Genomic DNA, 22,691 nt, shown 5'->3' with positions numbered 1-22,691 from the left:
GTTAAATCATTTTCTGAATCCCAATTACAACTAACTGTTTGCGAGTGAGGAGCAGCTGTGACGTGACAGTCCTCGTGCAGAATTTGAGGCGTTTTAATATAAATGATTGAAGGAAACGTGCAAACAAAGCAGAGTGCATATGTGAAACCAATGAAGGGCTCATATATTTATGAAACAACAACTTTAACTGCTACCAGCTCGTCCACTGAGCAGGCGGCTCAGAACCTGTTTCCATGTCTGTTGGTGTTGGCAGTAGTAGTGGAGCTCTTCGCTCTGCATGCGGCTCGTCAGAGGGCGGCTCTTTGACTGCTTTTTACGCATCATTATAAAGGCTTAACTCCCTCCCCTCTGCGCGCTGTCCCGCTCCTCCGCTGCGAGCGAGCCCTCAGTGTCTGGATCTATGTGCTAGATAGATGGGCTGTGCGCCACCGCCGCTCGCCTACAGGTTGCACACATTTCAAGTTTCCTTTTTTCCCTTTGATGCTTTTTCCATTGTGGGCTTCTTTTTGTCCTCCTCTGCTTGGATACTGTTGACTTATACATTGGATATGTGCACACAGGATGATGACAACCCGTTTCCTCCCCGTAGAAGTAAAATAAAATAGGCTTTCGCGCACACTGGATTTACTCCTGTCATTCCATATGAAGAAGTCAAAAGTAAGTGACTTTTTATTTGTATTTTTTTTTTTGCACTTTATATAAAGAGTTTGGAGTTGTGGCGTGACGGACACGTCTGAGCTGCTGGATCGGTTCAGATGTGGCTCGGTGTGTGTTATTCCTGCCAGTTTTTCAACGTGTTTTTTTTACGCAGAAGTGTTTTGGGATCGACAGCTCGCAGGTTTAACGCTGCCCCCGCACGGTAGCGCGTCCCCCTTCAGACCGTGGTGCGGCTGATGAACCCGTGCTCTCCCCGCTCCACGGCTGCGTTCACCACGTAATTCCACCTGTGCACGGTTAACGGGGACTGACTCTGATCCACGTCTTTCTGATTTCCCTAGAAGCGCCCCGATCAATCGATCAATAAGTTTAGCGGCGTCAGTCTGTCACGTACTCACTTCTAAGAACCGCGTGCGCCTTGCGTAACTGTCAATCAGACCTATTTATTCAGTTCCAGTGTTTGAATTGAGCACATTTGTGATCGTGGCTGTTGAGCTTTACGCGCGCCTTTCTCCTGTAAACAGATTTTTACGCACACATTGGCTGATTGTGTAATTGAGATTTTTTTTAAATCCCCTCTCTTGATATACAGCTTACGCCATCATTTATCCAGCTCCCAGGGCTGACAGATCATTAGCAGGCAAATTAAACCTGCGTTAATCAGGCAGGCTTTAAACTCACTCTCCTCTGTGGCCTCTCTGTGGCTCCTTGTCTGATTCTACCCTGAAAGGTGGAGGATTTATCACCCATCTTCATTCACCGCCTGTCCACCTCTTCACGCAGCGCTTTACGAGTTATTATACAGCCTGCCCTGCAGGGGAGAGTGGCCGCTGTCTGCTGGAGGAGCGCTGCAGGGCGAGTTTAGGCTCTGTGTGTCCTGCACCGTAATCTGCGGTCTATGACACTGTTGACCTGAAAGTGTGCAAATTACAGTCTGAGGTTGCTATTTACAGCCAGGCTACCAGATTTAGCCTTTTTTCTTTTTTTACATTAAGCTGTCCTGGCTGTGGTGTAGGCGTGCATGAAAGTTTCTGTCTGCTCCAGCAGGTGATCACTCCGAGGGAAACACCTTTTTGTGTGTGTGTGTTTCTGTCTACACTTAAAGTCCAGCTCTCAGTCTGATGCACAAAGCTCAGGCTCATGTCTGTGTACACTGTAAGATGTTTTCTTTGGAACTTCACCCTCAGGCTGTTTTCAGTTGCACTTGGCAACTTGAGCCTGTTTTAATCACTAAAATCAGATAGAAAAAAACTAAAGTGATGTGAACATATAACACAGGGTGTGTGCGTGTGTGTGCATGCAGCAGGGAGTCAGTCTTTGAAGTTTCCTGGAGGAAAGGGTGGGCATCTCTGCTGCTGGTAATCACGTTCCGAGCAGCTTCCTTTATGCTTTTTTTATTAAGTTATACAGTTGTGCTGTGTGCCTGCTGCATTCACTGACACCTTTCATCTTTTTACTCAGTGCTGCTGCTGATTACAGAATATTCAAAATCACCTATTCTTCCTATAGGCAATCATGAGATTAACACTAGGTTTATGTATGGCGTGGAGGTGTGTGTGTGTGTGAGAGAGAGAGAGAGAGGATGTGTTTTAGACCTTCACAGAACATTTGGCACCAGTAGGGAGCGCTGGTTTTCTGATGCCAGGCATCCAGGGCTGCTTGAGGTTTAGAGAGACATCACGTGTCGGGCCCCCCTTCACCCTCTCCTGAGACAACCAGGACTGTTAATTCAGGAGCAGATAGCACATCCACTCCTGCTCTTTGTGTGCTGATGATGCTTCTGTTTTGGCACCATAAAGCAAATTGGCACATTTAGGCTTCCATATTTTCCCAGGTTGTAAATCCACAGGCCGGCTGTTGCGCTCTCTCACCAGCTGAGGGATCAGCAGCATGCTGCATCCGAACCATGAGAAGGAAACGGCGACGGGCCCGCTCCGGCTGCATCGTCAGATCCATTATGTCACATGTTCTGGGAAGCATACAGGAGGTGGGCGTCGTGGCAAAGCGGGTGTAAATGTGTCAGAATTACACTCTCCAGTCATCACAGCTGAATGAATTAGTTAATGAGATTATACTAACAGCAGGAAACACAGAAATCAGAGGCGGCACGCTGGCTTGTGTAAGCGACAAGCCAGTGAAGCTGCTGCTGAATCCAACATTTATTATTCATCATTTCTATGGCGAACATCATCTCCCACAGATGATTTATGGCAACTCACTGGAGCCAAGTGCAGAGCTCGTAAATTTCCCCCTCTCCTCCCGGTACGCTGGCAGTTACAGATTCTCCCATTCCCTACAGACACATAAGCAGCTCACATTAGTGGTGAATGCTGAGTGTTTGTCAGTGCTGCATATCAAACAGACCCTGTGACTCATGTCCTGATCACAGCTCACGCCCGGCTGCACATCTTTCAACAAGTTCTTTGCTTTGTGATAGATGGGATCTCAGCCCGGACACATTTCTCAGCCCCCGAACCACCTGAGCTGAAAGGCTTCCTTAAAAGGTGCAAGTGAGTCACTATCATCCACTCATTGTTCCAACAACAGGGAACATTGTGGGAACCTGCTGCTGATGTGTCAGTGGTGTATTTTACATAACTGAAGAAGGCTGCTGACTCGAATCGGGGGCTGAGCGGTGCGTTTGTTTATTTGTTTGTTTCTCAGATTCGTCTCCATCTTTAATGTTTCCCCGCTGTGCTCTTTCAGAATGAAAAGTTTTTACATGCTGCTTCGTGCTCTTGTACCTTGTGATGATTGACTCGAGGTCCGTAGGCTTGAAGAGGTCCATTGATCTTTGGGTCACATGTTATTGGTGGAAGTGAAATTCATTTGGTTCGGTTGTGCTGGTTTTGGTTTGGTGCCTTCTGGGCAGACTTTTTTGAATCATTGTCTCTTGAGTGTATTCATATGAGGACACTGCAGAAATGACGATGATGATGAAGGCTGCACACTTATGGAAAACATTATTAGAGGAAGCAAAACTTTGAAGATTTGTCAGGGTTGCTTCTTTTCATTAAAATGAAAATGAAGCAAAAATATCTCAGATGATTCAGTCTCCATCTTTTGTCCTGCGGCTCTGCTCTCTGAAACGTTGGCTTCACAGTCATAGAAAAGAAAAGAATCGTAAAGTTGGCAGAATCCATAAACGCAGCAGGTCAAACATGGTTTGAGTTCCAGCTTTATTTTATTATTATTATTATCCTGAGCCTTCTGTCTGAGAGCGTTTGATGTCTTCATTTCTGCAGCAAAGAGACGTTCAGCATGCTGACCCAGATCCACAGAGGTGGACCCATCTGACCCTCACCTTGCCTTAAAGATGCCGTGTCTTTGGCCGGACTGTTTTGCAAGCTGCTGACACTGGAAATCCTGGTGGTTTCGCTGCGGTTGATTTCTGTGATGTTTGCAATATAAAACCTCGATCAGTCATCCTCTAAAATGTGTCAGATGACTGAAGAATGTTTGTCTTTGTACAAGAGAGTGGAAGAGCTTTCATAATATCCTCCTAAAGCCAGCCGGGAGACAGAAAACACACTTAAGGAACGATGAGAGTTTAAAAACAATGTTTATAGAACTCGGCTCCACTAACCGCTACACGCTGAGGTCTGTCAGTGAAGAATTCCTGCAGGCCCTCTTCAAACGGACATGCAAGCTGCAGTCGAGGGGAATTATCTGGACCCGGGTCTGGGGCTTGCACAGAAGTCGCAGTCACTCGGTGTCATGTATGAACATCAGAGGGAGAAATCACTGTCACATGGATGCGGTACCAGACCAGAGCCAAGCCCCGATGGGTTTGTTCTTTAGATTGGCAGGAAGTCCGAACCAGAAGCTGCAGTGATTTGTCAGAGGCAATTAGCAGCACTTAACGAGGCAACATTTCATTTTCCCCCCTATCCCAAGCCCAGAAATGTGTTTCGAATCACTCCCTGTGTGCTCCATTCAGCGCCTGGGAGCAGAACCGATGCACAGCTTGAGCCCGTGCATGATTTATAAGTAATTTCTCACCAGGGAGTAGCATTAAAACTGTATGTAGTAAATAGTGAGTAAGGGGGAGAAGTCTGCAGCTTTTTTTTTCAGACCGAGTTAAAAAAAACAACAAAAAAAAAACATTAAAATAAAAATCCAGTTTTTCAGAAATGATTTTCTGCTGTCACTGTGAATTACATATATTTGGGCTTTGGAGTGTGTCTGCATTTTCAGCTATTTTCAGACACCAGTAATTGATTCCTTGTGAAGGATAATGTGTGATGATTGTTGCTGCTGCAGCCAGCGCAGAGTCTGTGTTTCTGACATATTCTCTAACTCCCTGCAGCTGCTTTAGAAGGGGAACAGCTCAGAAAGACACTTTGCTGCAACCTTTTTGGCTCTAATCAGAGGCCTGATTTCTGGATCTGTATGTTTCAGTAGTTTCCGTTTGCATTCAAAGTGAGTGCTTCTCATGGATTTAATCAGGATGCAGAGACTGCAGCCACTAAAGCACTTCAGCAGGTGCACTCAGCGTTCATTTCAATATTCTCCTCTGCTTTATTCTCAAGTGGCACCAAGCAGAATATGGAAATGTTTCCAAACCTCTCCTCTGTCCCTCCTGTGCTGCTCACACATCAAAGCAGCTTTTTTTTTTTGCAGGGTGAGGATTCACAGGGAAAGTATTTCCACACTTACGCTAGAGTGAAGTCAAACAAGTCTGTTTTAGTTGGTCTGTGAAAAGTTGACATTCAGAAGACGGAAGGTTTCACAGGGCAGCCGCAAACATCTTTCACAAGTTCCCTCAGGGAGCTGCAGGTTTTCCCCGCACAGGCTGGAAGTTTCTCCTTCTGTCGTTTTGGACTACAATTTAAAGTGTGGACTTCATGTGAAATGAAAAGAACCTGACACCTGAAGCTAATACCCCCCGAGGCTTAATTATATTCCCTTCAAACAGGATTTAGATTGTGTATATGGTTTTTGATCTGCTGTAAAAAAAGCACGTTCTTGGCCGATTCTTTGCAGCAGAAGCCGGCCGTCTCAGGATCCGGTTACTTTATGTTGACATCCAAAGCAAATGATGATGTGACTGATGGATTATTCTGCAAAGAAACATTTAATCTAACCTAATTAGCACACTAATCACACCACATTTGTGTGTATTCAGGCCTGTGAGACTGGCACGTTGCCTTAAACTCAATTAACAGAGGGACCCGGGCTGAGGTGACCGCAGGTCGTTTTTTACCAACATGCAAATTTCCCTCTGAGTCAGAGCAGCCGCTGTTAAGCTTCCACATGATCAGTTTGTCCCCAGGCAGCAATGACACACCACACAAAACAATTGATAAAAAATGTGTATTAGTCATCTACACTGTTGTGTGTAACAGAAGGCTTTAAGGCTGACATGCGGTGCGGTGAAACACATTTTGTTTATGTGGTTTAACGTGCTAACAGCTGTATTAAAGTTCTGGCACAAACTGATCCTTTAAGCCTATTTTTTAAATTCCGAAGATTATTTTCTGCCATTAAACACGAACTCCACACCCACTGGTGTTTATCAGTGAGGGTGCCAACCCTGCTGCAGATCCAGCAACCTCCAGGTTGCAGAAAGGGTTAAAAGTGGCATACTTTCTTTTTCATTCTCCAAATGTGTTTTCCCAAAGTTTTCTTGCCAATTTTGAAGCCGAGCTGTAAATCAGAGAAGTGATAATAGTGTTGGATGACAGAATGTGTAGCTCTGCACGGCTCAGGAACCAAAATGGCACCTTTAACCGATTCCTCGCTGTCTGAGGGGGGACGTGGGAGCCACATGCTCTCCTCAGTTCCTTCACCCTAATCTCAGATGTCTGATTTAAAATCCCTAAAAAGAATGATCTAAAACAAAAGCAGCCTAGCTTCCGCTGCTGACTGCCCTCTGACAGTGCTGTGTAGCTGCCTGTTATGTGATCAAAGTCAACAGCATAAATGGATAAACTGGATTTGGCAAACTGGGCCACAGCGAGCTGGTTTAGCAGCGTCTGCCGTGCACAGTTTATTTCGTTTTGAACTCAAGTATAACATGTAAATGATTCAGGGAAAGACATGATGCTCAGATCAGGGTGAGAATATGTGAAGGTAAGATGTTGGCTGGTCATCTTTAAGGGCGTCTGTTGCACAACGGCGCCGTCTTCCTTGTTGTCCAAGCCCCCCCCCCTCCCTGCAGTTAGTGCATATTAAGCAGATCCGTCCTGCTCGTTGTTTGTTGACATAGGAAGTGATGTGGCTATATAAAGGGGATCATAAAATAGCGCTTTTCCCTTCCAAAGAAAACAGCACAGAGAATACTGTCATCAAATGCATTTTATCTTCATCCTCCCACCTCCCTCGGTAGCGACATCAGATTTCCTGCTTGGACACCAGCGAGACGCTGAGATTGCATTCAGAGCCAGTTCAAGTCAACATGTCCTCTAAAGAAGCCGCAATTTATTTGAGTAAATTATGGTGAGGGTTCACTTGCAGATCTTGGAGACATGGTCCGCTGTGTAAGCAGCTAGGCCTGTAATTCTTCAATCTCACATTGGGACAGAGACAGTAATCTGATTAGGTCAGTGCTCCATAATCTCAAACAACAAATGTCTGGAGGGACGGGAGGAAAATAAGATCTCAACCACAGTCTCTGACTTCACAGGGCACCTGTTTGTTTTTCTCTGCTCCAGTTGTTTCTTAACTGTGTTTGCACCTTTTATCCACTCCAGATTACTGCACTTAAATTACGAATGATGTCTGTGTGCTGCAGTCTGATCTTTGTTTACCACAGCTGGGTTTCTCTCTGTTCAAAGCCCCGATGAGGTCTCATTAGACGTTTTTTGTTTGTTTCCTGTTATTCTCTCTAACACATGCTGTTAGCTGCAAAACACAAGACAACAAATTATTTTCAAGCTTTTTATTAAATTATCAGTCTGCTCGAGCTGTAGCTGCATGTGGCTGCTTGCTCGCTGTTTTTTTGTTGCGGTTTCATTGATCTCAGTTGCCGACTCGACTGCCTCTTTCTGCCCCGGCTGCCCAGTGAGACGCCATCATCCACTGGCAACAATTCTTTATACATAATGCATCACATCTGAAATTCATATTATTACGAAGCGATTGTTTGTAAGGCAGACATTCCTTCACCTTTCAAAGTTGCACCGAATTGGACACGCTACTTCACTTTTTTGTTGTGTTTGTTCATGCGCTGTCAACACAGATTTAGCAGCGACAGACAGAAAAATAAATCGACTATTGTCCTGCTTAAAACACCACCTTTAGTCTCAGGTAGTGAATTGTATAGATATGAAAATAAACAGCTTTTGTTTTTTTGTTTTCTTTCAGTAGAACAGTTTTTTTTAATGTGTCATTTTGTCTTTTCTGTGCCAACAATCACAGCGGACTTGTCAGACCGGTGCTGCTCAGTGTGACTCAGTGTAACTGTTTGGCTCCCCTCCACTACCTTGGAAGTGAATTTATTAAGCAGGTGCTTCGAATGATTTAAACACAGAGTCAGTAGCAGCTCTGTGTTCATGTGTAGCCGCAGCCTTTGTTCTGACTCTTGTCTTATCTGGAATCTTACTCTGTCGAATATTTACACTTCCTCCTCAGCACAGCTTATTCTTGGAGATGTTAAATATTGACATGTGGAAAGTCCTTCCTGATGAGACCAGCTTGTAATCTCTTCTTGTCTATTGAAAGTGGGACACCAACCTGTGGTTAGTCTGAGCCTGCATCTACATCTGGACAGTGTTCTCTCTCTCTCTCTCTCTCTGTGTGTCATCTCTTCTAATCCTCATTATGAAACACTAATGTCTCTCTTTGGGAAATTCAAAACAAGTGATGCAGGCAGAAGATTAAGATAAAACATGCACCTCTGGTTAAAAAACAGGACGCATGTTGCTATGGTGGACTAATGTCATGCAAGGTCCTGAGTTCCGCTTTTATGAGATTATGTGGATAAGAGGGCCACGAGGCCTGCGGTCTGGAGAGCCTGTTCAGCTAATGATGTCTGAGGTTCAAAGTGGTGCTGGAAAATGAGATGGGTGGGGTGGGGGCGGGGGTGGCAGAGGAGTAATCATCTTCAGCATCAATATGAGGAGGGAGAGCCGTAATGCACCTGACAGGCAGGGATTCAGACTGGAGGCTGGTTGGAATAAAAGCCTGGGAAACACCGCGGCTCTGGCCCTCAGGAGGAGGGGGGTCGGTCAGAGAGTGTCGGGAGACTCTGAAACGAGGGAGCTGAAAAGTCACAGCGCCGTTCTCACTGCAGCTCGGCTGTTTATTGATATGTTTGGCCCCGCTGCATGTTGCATGGAGTCCATGAACATTTTTGGAACTTGTAGAAACAAGAGCTGTTTGTTTTTGCACGGGTATTATTTAACCAAGATGTTTTCCCATCTCGCTCCTTGTTGTGATAAGACGGCTCGATAAGAGCGCTTGCACCAAAGTGTGTTGTGTATGCTGTGATCTGCATCACAACATTGTGATAACATATTAGTGCACTTTCACACACTATAATTTAAAGTGCTGCACAACAAGAGCAGACACTTGCCCTTCACAATAAAAGCACCTCTGTCCCAACTTTATCTCTGCAGTACAATGGCATATTGTGTTATGCTTATCAATCATTTGCATGCTTGCTTCATTCTGTACTAGCTTTGAATGTTTACTATCACAGTGATTGATTGCTCTATTGACATTAGGCTCAGTATTGACTCTTTGATCAGGGAAGTTGCCATAACTTATCAGTGGGTTGGATAACGTTCACAAGTCTCAGTGTAATAAGGGTTTATGGCAGCTAGGCATGTGCACCAGATGATGATTTATATCGGATACAATAACAGAGATTTATGCTTAAACAGAAGCACTTTGTGCACAAAAGTGGTGACCTTGCTGTCACCATCATCATCACCTGGAGACAAAATCACTCCTCAGTCTTATGAAAGATAAAAACACACAAAAAAACAACACAAAAAAAAAAAAAAAAAAAAAAACAGGGCAGCAGTGGCTCTGTGGTATAGCAGGGTTGTCCAATAACCGGAAGGTTGGTGGTTCGATCCCAACTCCTCCCTAGTCACTGTTGTGTGTCCTTGGGCAAGGCACTTTACCCTCATATTGTATATATATATATAATGCTGTATTGCTTGGCAGCACCCTCAAGAAATTTCCCCTCTGTGGGACTAATAAGGTTTATAAATTTAATAAATTAAAATTAAATTTAAAACATTACAGTCATTAAAAAAGGGCAAAACTCTGACTTGTTTTGTTTCTGGTTTATTTTCACTTTTTTTTACATCCATGTCACGGTATGTTGCCTTTCAAAGAAACTAGTTCATCCACTCTATCCGCTGGATGGAAACCTGTCTAACCTGTCCTGCATTTATTTCACATTTAGATGAGAATGATGAGAAGTTTTAAACTCTTCTCGTGCATCTATCATCGCTGCCGCCCTGAGCAGGCTTCACTTTCGCTCTGTGGTCTCTTCATTGACTTCCACTGAAGTTCTGCTCACTTTCAGCCTCACTCCACTGCAAAGCTCCGGAGTGCTGTGGGGAACATGAGATGTTTTACATGTCAAGAGAACATTTTAAAGTTTTTCAATGCCAGAAGATCAATAGCGTGATAGACAAAGGACGTGCTGAGGAGGTCTGCGTTGGTTTGTTGGAGGAGGAGGCCCTCAGTTTGTCTGTCAGCATGTCAGATATATATGAATGGATTCCTGGAGGACAGAGCAGCCTCGCAGCAAAGAAACAATTAATTATACTTTGGTATTAATCCAGATCTGGGAATCCTGCCTGCTAGACATCGTTTTCTTTTCCTTTCCTCCTTCCAACCTTTGGCCATTATCAATTACACAATCAGATTTTATGTCACATGCTGTCATGCACTAACACTGAAATTCAAAAACATAAACGCTGAATGATGTTTCTCTTGGAAATCCACAGGGGGCTGTTCATAAAACCTATTTTTGAATTGTGCAATGTAAAACTACAGGCAGCGAAAAAACAAACGTTACATCTGGACCACCGTGAAAACTCAACGTCTGATCCCCAAATTCAAATGTTCTGGCTTTAAGCTGTCAGCTCCCAGAGGTCCGGTGAGATCGGAACCTCTGGATAAAAATCACAGCTCTGTTTAAGACGGCTGCTTTTCAGTTTCATGGGCTGTCAATCTGTCTCATAAAGACGCAGGGAATGGCGTCCCACGTTGCTGTCATCACTCACATGTCACATCCTGCTGTGTACGCCGCTGTGTTTACTTACCTGACAAAAATAAAGAAACCACAGGGTTGGCCATTACTTTTTAAGGAAAGGCAACAAAAGCGGCGTCTCCTGACCCGAACGGACTCTCACCTGCCGCCTTTTTACTGCAAAGTCAACCAAATGTTTGCATGCAGCAGGTAAATGTGCCAAAACATTCACGGCGAGCATGTGTGTGTTTGTGTGCAGATTTTTGCGGACAGTCTCCCACTGCTCAGGAAATGATTCTCCAGACTGCGTCCAGAGTTCGCACATAAAACCGGCTCGTTATAATCCCCGTTCGCCCGTCAGAGCTGTTTTCAAACTCCTCTGGACTTACTCTGCTTATTGAACACACATGTGGTTTTATTGAACAGTTTTCTTCACCAGAGAGGCACGACCTGGTGATATTGTCGCACGCTGTGACCGAGCCTGGTTTGGGAGTCGCCGGCATTTCTGGTTTTGGCTGCATGTGCATGGGATTTGGTCCAAACCAAATGTACATTAATGATCCTTTTTCCTCCCGTCAGTGTAGAAAGAATATTATTTCATCTGACGGGTTGTTTGACATGAAGGCATTAGCGTCATGTTTCATAATCCCTGACCTTCTGGAGTATCTGTTACAAATATGGGTCGTGACATGTAGAGGCACAGGCATGAAGTTGATGAATTATAACACATTTTGTGTTTGACTACTCTCCCATTTTAAAAGGCGATCGTGGGGACTTGCCATTGAATCCCATCTGCCCTTCACATGGCGCTTTTCCTTCAAGCCTTTCCTGCTGTTGATGGATCATTGTTCCGCTCTCTTCCTGTTGTGGCTCAGTTTGACTAACATATAGTGGCAGGAGGAGCGTGGGTGGGTGCGTAGTGAGGGACGGGGAGGAGGGGAGTCTGACTTCAAGATTCAAGAAAAGGACAAATGATCAGTTAGGATGGACAAGCGAGAAAGTTGTTAAACCTGGGCTTACATAAACTGAGATTAAACTCCAGTTTGTTCGGGGTCTTGAGGATTAGCCTCAATACAGCTCCACATCAAGTAGATCCGTTGCATGATTTGGTCACAGAGAAGAAAAAGTCAGCCAGAATAACGGCAACTGTCAGCTCCCAGGTTAAGTTTGTTAAGCTGCTGTGTCCATTAGAAGTATCCATTGTGTCTCGGAGTGCCTTTCCTTCCTCATAGCACAGACAAATACAGTGTTTACATCCGTGTTTGTTTGATAGCAGAGTATTTTGGGTGTTTCGCTCCAGCTATGAAAAGCTCCGGAGCATGTCCTAAACATCCATTCATCATCGTTAAAATCCCCAAACAGATGTTTTGGTCTCACAGATATGGTTTTATTTTCATTGCCAAGGCAAAAAACGATCGTCACGGTGGCAAGTTGTTTCAACAAGCATTGCTGTTTGTTGAGTGTTTCTTTACACTGTTAAAGGTTCATGATCAGGGTCAGGATGCCACCTGATGGATCTGGATCTGGATGAATTGCTCACCCGTCACAACAATGGCAAAATGACAGCGAGCAACGTGCAGTCAGTGTTTCCTATCTGTGCTGAGAGTCAGCACATCGCCAGGCCAAAGATGGCTCCCATGTGCTCTGCTGACTGACAAATTGAACCAGAACAGCTTCTACCAGCTGCATTAAATCAATATTTGATAAATATTGTTTCATATCTTTTCCTGAAAATATCGTGCGCGCACTACAGTAAAAGCTCAGTGGGTGTGTGTTTCTTTCCTGTGGTGGAACACAATGAGAGGTATTTAAACCCCGACACTAACCTCACTCATTTGTTTCATTAACTTGAGATGTTGTGATGCTTCTTGCGTCCTTTGATTGGTTCCAATTAGATGTTTATGTGGATTTAAGACTTTGCAGTGTAGGACAGATGTGACCTGGATCGCACTGATAATCCATCCAACCTATGAATGTCCTCGCTGTGAGAAAGTCAGCGCAGTAAACTAGAGGGTTTTTATTGCCAGCTACACCTATAAACCACTGTAAAAAAAATCACAGCATATCCCCACTGCTCATTGTTTTCTTTGTAATAACAGTAAAAGCTGCTCTGAGTCTGTGTCAGTGTGGTGGGTTGCAGTTTTTGCATGTTTCGGTGGTAGAAAATGTGACAAAATGTGTTTTTCTCTGTTGAATTTCTAGAGTTGGATACACGTCTGTGTCCGTTTCCTGCTGTTCATCACGCTCGGGGTACATTCAGATACACTTGACGTCAACCCAGTGACCGATGACATCTCTAAACTCTCTACTTTGGTAAGACACATGAGGCTTTTTATTCCATTAAATCGCTGATATTTCAGGTGAGACTAGTCAGGACTGGCTTTAATGTTCCACCCCTCATCCATCACTGCCACTAGTGAACCACTTGTTAAAGCCTCCCTCATTATTAACAAAGTGTAACAACTGTAAAAACAAGTTCATGGTAGGACTCACAAACCAAACCTGCTTTGCAACTTCGGTTGTCCTGTTGCTGTTGCCGGTTACAGCTGCAGCAGTCGGTCAGAGTTTTCTGTGGTGGTCTGCTTCCTACGAGCAGGGATCCAGATGTACTACATGTCAGATGTGGCATCTCTCTCTGTGCACGAGAGGTACCGAACACCTAATACAAGTTTTACTATCAAATGCATCTGAGGAACAAGTAGCCACACATGTTGTAGCACTATGAAAACCAGAGACCAGAGTCTGCCTCCCTCATCAGCCACTCCAAGGCCAGATAGGAAAGTCTTTCAGTGAGTTCTGGATAAGCCTCAGGGTCTCAGCCAACCCTGCTGGTTCTCAAGCTTGGAATCCTCCATTCTGAGCACAGGAAGTCACCCTATCAGCAGCTCAGTTTCTAGATGGTCTCCATTGGCCATAGCCTTATGTAAGCCTTTGCCGTCCTCTGCAGTCATGTAAAATGCAAACTGTGACTGTAGTTTGCACCCAAACTATGGATTTTGAGTGTGTTCCCAGTTATTTGTCTTGGACCTGCTTGTAGTTTCTGAAACCAAACACCAATAGTGGCTCAGGAAAATCAGCCAGGTGATGCTTTTTTGTTTGGTAATCCGTTCTCTTTGTTTTGTTTTTACAGAGACAAAATATACCTAAAGATTACAAAATTCCTGTACGCTACATTCCAAAGCAAGAGGTAAGAAAATGCCTGAATGACCTTCAAATGTTTGCACCTTTATCCTCCGCTTCATTACCATTAGTGTCAGTAGCACAGTGGGAATCTGGCTGAGAGGAGGATTAGACTTTAGTGGAAATATATGTACATGTGACACTCTTCTGTTTTTCCTTCCAGGGAGGGATGTGTTGGGTCAATTTAAATGTCTTCAACTTGGAATCAAGTTTACAAGATTTAGCACATAAGTTTGGAAACATTTCATCCAATAGAAACGACATTAACATAGTCATCCAAATACTCCAAGAACTGAGGATCAGAATGCCGAATGTGGTAAGTTTGTGTCACTGCACCTTTGCAGTACTGTGTGATAAAGCCTGAGCTTCACACAAATGGCCTGTTTTTGTGTTATATATATGTGTGTGTGTGTCTATATTTCCAGGAGATGATCATGTATGACTTTGAGTGCCACTACAGGGAAGAGAGGTGGCAGACGGGGCGATACTTTGACTTTGTCAAAGACTTCCTTGCTACAGCTGCACAGCGTTTCACCACTAGAGACTCAGAGTCGAACGAGTGTGAGCCTCCTCCCTGTCCCACCACGCCGTACACAGACACAACAGAAGAATATTCACAAGGTGAGTCACTGTTGGACGTAGCCGTAGGTGTCATGTCGTAGTGTCATGTAAACACATATAAAAGCAGTGAGAAGGAGGTGGCAGGTGGATTAACTTTAGACTTTCAACCTGGAGGCTGGTGTTCCTGGTGTGTCTTAATCCCTTTTTAAAAGTACTTGAGGAGATATTATGGATTTTTTAAAAAACAGGCAAGACTTTTCCTTCTTTGTTCATTATTTCAGTCATTTAAAGGCCTTGAATTAACCCCTTTGTGAGAGCTGGCTGGATGTAGAGGTTATGTGTGTGAGCATGTGTTGGCTGTGTGTCCGTCTGGTCTGTTACAGCTTCATCAGCAATATAATGATAATTATGATAATAATGATAATTCTAAAAATATTGACAAAGGTCAATGTTAGGAGGTGTGGAGGGGACGCAGGCAGCGGTTCGAGTCCCCCTGACACCACTAACTGATATGTTTTTTTGTTCACTTTCATTATCGCGCACAGTTATGTTTCATGTTTTATGCGCACTTTAGGTTATGCTTTAAATAAACTACTGGATTGGCTTTGAACTAGATGAGACGAAGGCTCATTAAGAAAAGCGAAGAAAAGTTTGTCCCTGCTGCGTTTGTTAATGGATCCTGGTGCGAAGCTGCACTGCTGCTGATGGCTGCACTTATTGTATAAGCTGGCACCGCTATCAGAAGGGCGGTTGAGTGCGTGCCTCTTTCAGAATTAGCCGCACATTATTTCCTACTAACAGTTTCACAGATGCTTGGCAGGCCTCACTCGGCATATTGCTTTTATAGAGTTTTCGGACTTATAACCTTATAAAAGCTGGCAGTTCTGATTTATAAATGGTTGGACCTCTATATTTGCTCGCCTTGTCAGATAAATGATAAACAGAGGTAGAGTAAGGAGTTCTATTTGATGTTACGCTCTCCTCCTGTGGGCCAAAACACACACACACACACATACATATATTTATATATATATATTAAATATGCTGCAGCTGTGTTTTTAAATCTGTGAAAAGTTGTAACATCCTCGCACTGAAGTGCATGCTGTGCACTCGTGTTCCTCCCATCTGGTTTGCGATCCTTCAAAGCTAAAGCACACTGCAGTAAATGACCAGACTGGCGAAGGATATGTTGGATGGGAAGAAGCACATTAGCAGCTAGTTAAAGCATAATTCACACACATGGGAGCCGGTATTGGTGATAATGTCTTCGAGTTTTATTTGTAAAGTGACTCTGGCACCAGGAAATCTTAAAGATAAGATTGCTGAAATGTCTGCCAAACAGAAGTTCTGCATGTGATTTGTGCCTTCGTACATAATCAAGATAATGTTGAGAACATTCTTCCTCATTAACGCCCACATGTATCAGTCACCATCCCCTCAGAAACAAGTAGAACATCGTGTCTTTCTGCGCCACAGTCAGATGATCCGCCCTGCCGCCGTGGTGAAGCTGGCAGATGTGTAATCTTAGATGTGCATGTCACACAACCTCACAACAAATATTCTGCATCGCTTCACAATGATACATGAGGAAAGATGTGTTTTTATGATGTGGGTTAACCGCCTCTTCGGGCCTTTTGCTGAACGACCCATTAGCTGCATTTGACGATGTAAGTGACACTTCACATTTTACTGAAACTGGTCTACAGACACTAACCCGCAGCATTCCAGTCACATGCTCGTTTGAGCTTGTAAAGCTACCGCCGCCCTCTTTGCTACTATTGTGAACAGGCTCTATTTAGGACAGATCTCCTGTGGCCGCTTGGAGAAGCTTTTAATCCAGGAACCATTATTTCTTCACAAGAACTTTGCGAGATAAAAACTTGAAAACGCTCTCAGTGCTTAGACGGCCCATTGAGACACGGCTGAGTCACAGAACTGAGGGAAGATGTCCCAAGGTAGCGCATGTGAAAAGGAAGAAAAGGGCCGAAACCTGATTGTATACGTGTTGATTACAGAGCAATCTTCCAATCTTCCCAAGCGCTTTGCTTTTCTTTGGCGGAGTGGTCGGATCAGGTCTTTTGTATGTGTGTGTGTGTGAGGAAGGGTAGAAAAGGTGGCGTTGAAGTGACTTTTTAGCACCTGACAATGACATGTTTTCATCATCAGGCAGTGACTGTCCTCACTTTCATTTCACCGTGTTTTTATTTGTTTGCCCCCCCCCCCCCCCCCCCCCCCACTCCAGGGTCGCTCCCTCCCAGCAGTAAAGACCCAGCAGAGTGCTCACCGAGCTGCACAACACGTAAGTTCTCAGTAAATCTCAGAAAAGTGTCCGTGTGTCCTGTAAAACTAGCCCAGCTGGTGTGTCAGAATGCCAACTTTCATTGGCTACAGTGTTTTGGCACATTCCACAGCGACTAAGCCTGTTTCCCCTGAGCAGCACTCTCACTTGATTAATGATGCTCTGCAGGGCAAATTCCACGTTGTGTCTTATGCCTTGTCTCATGCGCTGCCTCTCAGGATTTTTTGTCGATACCTGCATTGCTGAAAGCCCTGCAGAGACTTCAAAAGCTGTTAGACTGCTTCAGCCTGACTGGAGACATACAGATAGAGAGAATGTGGAAGTAAATGTTTAAACTCCTGTAAACAACACTTGCTAGCTGTCAATTTCTTGTTGGGTTTGCCGTTTTGTGATCATTAAATTTGTTCATAAAACTTTCTGGAAATTTAAAATGTGGGTAAATATGTCATTTTCATTGACTTTGAGGTTTCTGTTTTTTATCCCAGGTAAAGAACCAAGACTCCTGCCTGAGGTGGTGGAGCGAAGCCTTCTCTCCTTACTGTTCATCCCCCTCCTAGCCCTCGTATTCCTGCTTGTGTGGAAGGTGAGCTGGCCTTTGACCCCTTACACTGAGCTGTATAACTTCCTGTGGTGCTCCAGAGATATGACAGTTTGTTGGTGTCCTATTTAATTGTCGGGAGATAGCGCTTTGTGCCGTGGGATTTATGACAGCCGGCGGCGGCCTTTCAACTTTTCCTGCAGATGCTGTGCAGGCTGTGTCAATCTGAGCTGTCATGAGATGAGCTTTGGAATTAAGTGTTTTTTCTTAATCCAATACAGGTCAGATCACGGAGGACTGAGGAGGATCTTCAACAGCCCCCTGAAGAAGTACTCTTCAGTAGAACAGAAGGGACTGCACTTCCAGTAGAGGCTGAAATATCAGAAAAGTGAGCTGCATTTTATTTTTTATCTAAAGTTTAGAGTTAAAATATGAAGAGATAAAACACAGGAGCTCTTGAAAAAAAACTCTGGCATGCTGTAGTTTCAGAATTGCATTGTGGGAGATGAAGTATCCAGTGTTTGAGGAGCTGCATGTGTTTTGTTGTTAAACATTTTCCAACTTTTGTGGAAGTGCAAGTACACTGATATGGCATTGCATACATTTATCTTATTTTTGCCTCAGGGCAACAGGCATGGTAATAATTGACAAGTAGATTAGAAGTGTGTGTGTGTGTGTGTGTGTGAATATATGCAGATTGCTATTCACTTCTCAGGAAAAATGAGAGAAGCATTGTTAAAACATCAAAACCTTTAAATACAAACTATGCGTTTAGCATTATATTATATTATATTTTTAATTGCAACTTCATGAACTCACTTACTAAATAATTAGCTAAAAATTTGACACCTTTTAATATTATAACAATCAGATCTCCTCACACATATGTTTCAGTAATGGTATTACCTATTTTGCTACCATTTTATACACAGGAAGTGTGACAAATAAAACTGAAGGATCACACTGGATTAGTTATTTTGATTTTTACACCTAACTATGTCGTTTTGATGCCTAAACACACCCAGACTGCAACTGAAAGCAGAAGTGATATGACATGAGCCACTTCATGTGCTTTGTTTGTTTGTGTATGTGCAATAATAAAAAAATTAGGATTGAAAAACTTTGGAATCCCTGCTTGAAAAGGATTGAACTCTAAATCCTCCTCATGCTTTACATGAGTGAATTCACAGGCAAAAATAGTAAAACATATCAAAATATGATGTCTGCCTCTTGACTGACCTCCTTGATGATGTTGCCTCCAGTGTCATACCTCCTTCACATGATGAGCATCAAAGCGCTCAGATTAGGGCAGCATTTGCACAGCTAACACCAATCATTTTATTACGGTGGATGACGTGGTTCAGTTGATTCCCTGCTGCTGGGAACCGCTCTGCAACAACAGAACGACAGGGCTTCAAGTTCAAGAAGTTTGACCTCGCCCGACTTGCCGGGTTATCAGCAGCTGAAATCTTGCGTGTCTGCGGTCGTACTGGGCTCTTGTCATGTGAAAGCCGCCCCAGTGTTTGTGTTAATGTTTGTGTTTCTGTCTGTAACTCCAGAAACAAGCTGAACGTCATCGAGACAGTGTAAGGCTTCTACTCATCCATGTTCTTCAGTGTATTCGGTGAGTTTTACATGAGATAACGGCTAAAAGAAGAAACTTGCTTGATTGTCCTTCCTCACACCGCCTCCCTCTCTCTCTCTCCCACAGGGCTCTATTCTTTTCTCCTGTTGGTGTCCAAAGGTGGAAAACAAACATGAAGCTCGGAGGTTTTGAAAGACCTGTTTTTGACTGCTCTCCAGATTCCTCATGGCATATGAACAAATGCCATGACAACAAGATTCTTCTGGGTAAATCACGCATGATACTGTATGGATAAGCTTGCCTTTCCTATAAGACTGCATTAACCCCTTGCTTTTGGGGATTTTAGCGAATAATAGAACCCCCCCACCCCCCCACCGTGTCGTCACCCCGCCACCCATTCCCCATTCTGGATTCTCTGGCTCACCGACCTGGTCTCATCCTGTAACGTGAAATATTCTTAAATTGTAAATGTATTGTTTTGTGCACATCAACCTGCAACCTCAGCCACACCTAACCTGAATCAGATGTGTTTTGATGCCCAACCACGTGTGGAAACAGCTTGATGGTCAAGAAGCAACAGTGCCATGAAGGGGGACTTGAAGCCAGGACTCCTAGATCAAAGTCTTCTGGCAGGTTGGATCCACCATCCCCCCCTCACCTGTCCGTCCTCTTGACATGGATGTTCAGTGCAGCTTTTTTAAAAAGTCAGATTTCGAGTTTCAGAGTTGCACAAAACAATAGATTAAACGTGTATTTCACGTCGCAGGGCGAGGCTGTGTCAGGCTCCCCACCGATCATCCATCAGATGATCAGAACCTGCTGCACCATCAACTTCTTCGGGGAAAACTTTGCCTCTGTATCAGCAGTCTGTTTGTTTTTTTTCTTCTTCTTTGTTTTTGGGCCTGCCAGTAATTCTACAAAGAACAAAGCAGAGAGTGACTGATGCTGGCTGTCTCTCGTATGGACTGAGGCATGATTTACTACCTCCGCTGACCCTCATGTTTAATCACATCCTCCAACATCTCCACCGTTTCCTCTTCTCTTCGTCCGGGGGTTTCCCAAAGAATAATAATGTTGAAGAGTTATAGTTCCAAAGTATAGTCTGGTTTTTAGGCATGTGCCCGTGTGGGGGTGTGTGTGATGTATTTATTTATTGGTTTGCAGCGCTGATGGCTGCTGCTGTTCATACATGTTTCGAGCAATCATTTACGAGCACCTTTATTATACACATCTGTATACTAAAACTTCAAAAACACATTCCTGAACATGTTCTTGGTGTGAACACGGAGAAACAAAAACACACTTATATACAGAATTATGCTGCTTCGACTAACTTACACCCGCAATGACATTCTGCTAACGACTATCAGGGATGACGTCTGTAGATCTACATGTTTTGTTTTGGGCACATATAAGACAGCAATGAGCCTCCCGCAGGAAATGTTAGTTCAACAATGCCTTCATTTTTTTTTTTTTACTTCTCTCACCTTTATGCTTGCAAGGCAGAAACTGTTACAGAGAGTTTTTGATGGCCATTAAACTTAAAAAAAGAGAAAAAAATGTAGATTTACCCAACTGAATAAATAAATAAATAAAAACTCAAATTTTTTTTATTATGACTACTTTTGACTGTTTATTCAACAACCAAAAATCAAAAATCCGACCCGTCCAGCTTTAGACTGTTCACTCACTATCTGACTTTGCCTTTGCCCAGTTGTCGTGTCGTCGTGCTTGCGTGTTAAAAACCTGTTAAAAAAAAAAACAGACAATCTGACAAAGACAGTTAGTGCATTTATCACATGCTGAAGGATGACACAGATGTTTTTTTGTTGTTTGTTTTTAGAACTGTAGTCACAGCCCACAGAGCTCGCCATGCAAAGTCTCATTTTTGCCTTAAAGAGTTGCACCTGTCCCAAGATTCATGTCGGAAATCATTCAGAGGAAACAGCAGGAGACAGCGAGGCTGTTATTAAACCTGCATGTGTCAAACCCCCTCAGGCCTAAGATCAGGAGGGGGTTTTGCGCTCCTTCTTAAAGTGATGCACTCTAAGATCTGATAGGTGAAAAAGCTGCAGGTGCTCCCTGTCTCATTAAGAACAGATCTTATCAGGAGCCCTGAGGAGAAAAGGCAAGCACACACACACACATAAAAGAGGCGCCCATAAAGCCTTCCCCACAAAAGTAGTAAAATAGGAATTCATAGGAATTAATACGAATGACAATCAGTAGGAGTGTGAACAGGGCACGCTGGCTGTGACCTTTCCCATCAGGCAACTAGGAGAAGAAGAAGAGGTGGCCGGACACAGACATCTGTTTCAGTTTGTAGTTTGAAGTATTTCTATCATATTTGTGGTCTTACATTGTTACCATGTCCATTCTTGGTTTTTGTGCCTTGTTTGATTAGTGTGATTGACTCGTGTGTAAATGTCAAAAGCCTGTCTATGTTTCCGTGTGGTAGCAGAGAGATCATTACAGGGTTAATTAGGAAAAAAAAACTCACCACGATAACTCCACAGATTCTACAGTCTATATACATTATCCTTTTTTTTGTAGTTGATCTGTGCCCAGTTTATGATACATGGAGCTTCGGCGCTTTGGTGTGTGAAAGAACGAACTGCAGTGGTTGTAACATTTCTGTCCACATGTTACATTTTAGCCTTTGTAACCTTTAGGAAACAGTTCACCTGGTAACTGCTTGTTTCCTGTGTGTTTGGGACTATATGTTGGGAATTGTTTTTTTTCCTATAGGAGACAAAAGTATATTGTGCAAAATTGAATCTGTGTTTGAAAAAAAAAACGTATACCACATTGGTGTTCATATAGCTCAGATCAACAGTACCTTTCAGCGTCAATAGCTGGAATTCTTTGGTGTGGTAAAGTATTGTTCGTTGTGTTAAACTCCAAAACAAGATTCAAAAATGCATTTTTGTTGAGAACGGCCACGCCTTACCTGCGGCGCCATACTCGGTATATGGCAGAAGTATAGGCGGCCATGTTGTCCAAAGCAGAAAGAGCAGATCTGCTCCTGCTCGAAGGTGCACTTTTGAACCAAGGTGGAGTGTACTATCTACAGTATGGCAGTTTAGACCTGAGACTTTCTCTTCTTTAGGTTGTGCTTCTCTACATGAAGACTATTACATGCAGTGCCCAGTATTCTGACAGAGACACAGGCTAGTCTAGCCTCAAACTAACTAACAAACAAGGTATACTATGTTGAACATTGCTTTTTTTATACATAGTCTATGAATATAATGAGCTGCAACAGGTCTAAGCTGTGAACAAAAATAAAAAAAATATTAACATGGTCTCCCATTTTCCTGTCTATGTGAGAGCCAGAAACGGGGCGGTATTTGTCTAATGCATGAAGGCTAGAAACCTAGGTGGTTTCGTGCATCAGTCGAGAGGATGGCTGCCTTCGAGTACTGTTCCTATGTGGGCTGTGTGGTCTGAGAGTGAGCAGAGCTGCATCCTGAACAGTGCTTTCGGGCACAAGTGATCTAATACATCCCACTTCAGTGGGTGAATCAAATGGCTCGAGGCAGGAAATAAGTCTGGGTGCCAAAAAAGCAAATGTAATTATTGCCCGGTTGGTATTCTGGGTGAAAACTGTATTCTGTATTTTTGTATAAATGTAAACAAACATATATGAAATATGAATAAAGTACACGTATCCAACTATGGTATACTGATTTATTTCTTCTTGGTCCAGCCTGTA

General features: G+C 43.6%; 1 protein-coding gene across 2 annotated transcripts; it reads left to right on the top strand.

The window, feature by feature from the left end:
- Nucleotides 1-365: 365 nt before the first annotated feature.
- On the top strand, nt 366-21,762 carry kitlga (kit ligand a). Of its 2 annotated transcripts, XM_028431746.1 has the most exons (11): nt 366-445; nt 561-657; nt 13,016-13,126; nt 13,944-14,000; nt 14,157-14,309; nt 14,419-14,614; nt 16,797-16,853; nt 17,339-17,436; nt 17,673-17,779; nt 18,951-19,015; nt 19,103-21,762. In XM_028431746.1, exons 2-10 carry the CDS (start codon nt 643-645, stop codon nt 18,979-18,981), a joined length of 825 nt encoding a protein of 274 aa, XP_028287547.1. In that variant the 5' UTR covers nt 366-445; nt 561-642; the 3' UTR covers nt 18,982-19,015; nt 19,103-21,762. The 2 variants fall into 2 exon arrangements, with proteins under 2 accessions (XP_028287547.1, XP_028287546.1); XM_028431745.1 differs by having other exon boundaries at nt 375-657.
- Nucleotides 21,763-22,691: the final 929 nt, after the last annotated feature.

The sequence above is a fragment of the Parambassis ranga genome, chromosome 19 (genome assembly GCF_900634625.1).
Source record: "Parambassis ranga chromosome 19, fParRan2.1, whole genome shotgun sequence".
In the NCBI taxonomy this organism is placed as follows: domain Eukaryota; kingdom Metazoa; phylum Chordata; class Actinopteri; family Ambassidae; genus Parambassis; species Parambassis ranga.
The sequence above is the reverse complement of the archived record's forward strand: the minus strand, read 5'-3'. Positions and strand labels throughout refer to the sequence as shown.

Excerpts from the sequence above, each read along its gene's own strand:
- kitlga (XM_028431746.1), top strand. Across the intron at positions 14,310-14,418 it reads GGATCAGAATGCCGAATGTG|GAGATGATCATGTATGACTT; the intron begins GTAAGTTTGTGT and ends CTATATTTCCAG. Across the intron at positions 17,780-18,950 it reads GAGGCTGAAATATCAGAAAA|AAACAAGCTGAACGTCATCG; the intron begins GTGAGCTGCATT and ends CTGTAACTCCAG.